The 3,830-nt window shown below is 49.0% G+C and overlaps 1 protein-coding gene; it reads right to left on the bottom strand.

Moving 5' to 3' along the window:
• Nucleotides 1-530: 530 nt before the first annotated feature.
• Nucleotides 531-3,634, bottom strand: CHC_T00000906001 (hypothetical protein). XM_005711215.1 is given in 3 exon segments: nt 531-1,064; nt 1,065-2,432; nt 2,433-3,634. The coding sequence occupies 1 exon segment, from the start codon at nt 2,430-2,432 to the stop codon at nt 1,065-1,067; it is 1,368 nt and encodes a 455-aa protein (XP_005711272.1). The 5' UTR covers nt 2,433-3,634; the 3' UTR covers nt 531-1,064.
• Between the last annotated feature and the right edge of the window lie 196 nt (nt 3,635-3,830).

Genomic DNA, 3,830 nt, shown 5'->3' with positions numbered 1-3,830 from the left:
ACTCAGAATGACAGGTTCTAAGGCTTTTTCCATAAATGGAACGCGTTGCTCGAGAGCTGGCTGAATAAATTTAGGCTATTGTACAGTGCCTGAAAGGGACACGCACTTTGGGAATGGGGCTATCCTGTAACTTCCCGTCAGAGGGAGGTGGTGACCTAGTAGTCGAATTTGAGGTCTTATCCGTCCAAAGTCACTATCGCCCAATGCGCGCGGATGACAACACATGAACCCCGACCTCGAGACAGCCTAGATAGGAAAATCTGCTTGATGATTATCTCTGGCTCCTAGAATACTTCAGTCAGCATGTTAGACACGACTTCATCCAGCCACAGCCCTTTACGCTGTGCTGCAAAGAAAGGAAACCTAATGCGAAAAATGGTCAGCTCTTTGGATGTTCTGGAAGGATACAGCGAGCCACAAGATTCAAAGAAGAGCAACTTGGCCCTCCCTCTTCCATTCTCATGCAATGCAACACAGGCTCCAGCATATTCCATCAACAGCAAGATGCATACACGCTGTGAGGCTTGATATTTCGATTCTTCGCACGAGATTTTAGAAGAAGGTTTTCTAGATTGTTGCAGGAAAAAAGGAGCGAGAGGAAAAAGAAAACAACCCGAACACCCAAACCGACTAACATGCCGAACTGATTTCTTCTCTCTTCCCTCGAGCTCAGCCGTTTCCACCTGGCTCAGCGCACCCAAAGCTTCGCCTAGCGACACGTCCAAAACCTTAATAAACAACTCATAAGTTGTCTTAAGCCAGTTGTCGTTATCGAGTCTATGCTCCTCTGCTTCGATACGCGCAACCCTCAACTTCTCACTAAATTTGATCTTCTTCCTTCTAATCCGGGCGTCATTCACTTCGTGCATAGCATTGATTGTGTGTCGTATTCTTGTCTGCCCTCGGTGCTTCCTCCGCGAAAAGCGTCAATAAGAGAGTCCAGGTCCCTGCCTGTCACCTTGTCCTCTGCTGCCCTATTATATATTTGATCGATCGCCACTTGGTGCACGTAGTATACCGTTCGTGCCTTCTCAAGTGTCGCGTACAGATCCCGCAGCTTCTGCTCATGCAGCCCATTTGACCCCGTTAAGTGTTGGTACAGTTACTGAGTCTCCAGAAACGGCGTTAGAGTCTGTGCCCGCTTTGAGATCGCTCCCGCCGTCGGCCTCAGGCACTGGATCCCCTGTCCTGCGTTCGTGGAAGGTGTAATCCGCTACCGTGCCTACAGGTGCCACTCCCGTAATTTCGCTGATCATCCCTGGGTTCTCGGTCGAGCCGCTGTGTCTCCAAGTCGAACCCTGCAAAATAGTAACCGGGACTGGAGACTTTTGGACGAGCGCCCCGTTCATGGTACTATCTAGCAGGAAGCATAGATTAGCGGCTGCAAACTCTCTCCTGACCTCGCCCATCCTCGTCATAGTCATAATCACCTCTTCCATCTTCAATCCAGTAGTGTTGGATAAGGCTCTCACTTGATCTGCCACATGACATCTGAGCACTTTGATCAATTTAATGGCCCTCATAATTAACCTTTTCCTATATCTTCCTTCCATATATCTGCCACCAGTTGCTTTTGCTTCAAACATTGCATGTTCCGGGACTACACAGACAGCGAACCTGCCTTCTTCCTCCTCAGACAGGAAACCACAACGGCCAGCATGTCTAACAATCCCTTCTGAGCAGTCCTTACACTCCGGACAATCAATATCACTTTTGTTACAGCTGGGGCCCGTCTCCCAATTTCCGGAAGCATCTCTTTGTAGTATTACTGCCTCTGGTCTTCCATATTCCTCAAGGATGTTAAGAGTGATCCCAGCTTCTTCTGCGATCTTTCGCCACCAGTCGATCTTGACAAATTTAGCATAAGGGGAAATGGTGCATTGGGGGATTGAATCTCGGACCCCCGTTAGCTCCGTGTCGACCCCGCTGCCGATCAGATACATCGTGTCGGCCGAGAGCGTGAGTCGATTGATCACTTCGCCCCGAACTACGTTGCGTGCCTCGATGTGTGCGTCGACCCACCTGGCGCTAGAAGACCCGATTCCCGTTCTGCCGTACGTCTCCAAGTCGGAACCTGGGCAGAAAAACACTCCGCTACTGGAGTGTACGCCGAGCCTCCGTGATCCACCATTTACCAAGTTGAAGCAAGTCTTCCCCCCTTCTATCCTCACTGACGCAGAATATATAAAGTTTCCAATCGTCTTGAGGCTCAACATATTGTTCCTCAGTGCCATCCCTGTTAAGTCTCCCGCCAGCATGTGCCTATACGTTACTAAGCTTGAAAGGTCTCCAACTTTGACCTTCTCCCCAGTGTTGTACTCAACTTGTAATATGCTTGATCGTCCCCGTTCTGATCTCTTCGTAACCACTCGCTCCACGTAAAGTGGGATACCCATGCCCCTGAGGCTGTCCAAGCTTGAGCTAGTAGACATAGGTCCCTTCCTTTCGGATTTCGCGCGCAACAAGCCCAAGCAAGCGAACTTCTAAGCGCGTGCCGAGCAATATACGGTTGTGCAGGCGATGAGAGAGGCCGCAGGGAGGCGCAAGTAGGAGGAACGCGAGTAGGGAGCGCGAGACGGATGGAGGTATATGTTGTGCGGTGCCGTATGCTGCACTGGGAGGAGGGTCATGTGAAGCTGGATTGATGTTTTGATTTTTGGCACTAGATTTTTGTACAGTAGTAATTTTTCAAGGTTTTCTATTTTTGCAGGAAAAAAGGGGCGAGAAGAAAAAGAAAACAACCCGAACAACCAAAACGACCAACACACGCTGTACGATAGTTGGGCTCGAAACGCCACTTTGTTCCACATTGACAGGAGAGAGTAAACTTGGACCGGTGCAATGCTGTGGAAATTGAATAGAACAGTTTCTATTCAATTTCCACGGCACAGACGCGACAATCTTCAAGTCGCAATGTCGCGTAAGAATGGTTGCTGCAGGCCCTTGATTGTTGTTCGGCCATCTACAGTATAGCGGTCCGGCATGTTCGCATCAGCAAGATGCTGAGTCAAAAAATTCGCATCGTGGATTGGCAATCAGTTGTTAGTGCATATACGCCGCCTTGTCATTCGTGTCGCACTGCAAGGGACCCCTCATGTGTTTGGAAACATTCCAAACGTAATGATACCTGGTACAGTCAGTATCTTTACGCTTCCCAAACGTTTCGTTTTGAGAAAATTGTGGAATTTTTCTGATTGTGTAACTGTTTTGCGTGGGGGACTCACCACAAACCTCAAGGGAAAATCATCTCTGCCTGGCTATTTCTAGCGCAATTCCGGCCATCTGCGGCGTTGCTTTAGCAAAATGAATTCTTCCCCCGTGGTGCTTCCGTCAACACAGCAGTGGGGGGCTGGAGGTAAAAAAGATGAGAGCCAAGGGTGTTTATGAAGACGACGGCATCAGTGACTGTAAAAGTGCTAAAAACCTCGGAACCTAAAGGTAGACGCCCATCATTCATAAATGACCAATTAAGGGCTGCATTGTTGCGCCGTGTATTCCAGTCAATGGCAGTCCGCAGTCACTTGACTTGAGATGCATCATTCGCGGGATGGAGAGCCTGTCCAAGCTTTAACTCACCTCGCCAGGGCAACTCCACAAGAATGCTGGATAGAACCGGTCGGGTATTACAGTTGATCTGGGCCGCAGATGAAGCATGCCTACTCCTAAAAATATGAAGGTAGCAAATTTAGAGTTTTGACACTCTTCCGGGAATGTCATACCAGAAACTATACCTCAAATACCCACGCCTCCATAGATGCCGGATACTACTGAGTTATGTTCGCAGGGCGACGCAAAACAAGCACAGTTGCACATCCGATAGTGACATATGC

Source organism: Chondrus crispus, genomic scaffold (genome assembly GCF_000350225.1).
Source record: "Chondrus crispus Stackhouse genomic scaffold, scaffold_704, whole genome shotgun sequence".
In the NCBI taxonomy this organism is placed as follows: domain Eukaryota; phylum Rhodophyta; class Florideophyceae; order Gigartinales; family Gigartinaceae; genus Chondrus; species Chondrus crispus.
The sequence above is the reverse complement of the archived record's forward strand: the minus strand, read 5'-3'. Positions and strand labels throughout refer to the sequence as shown.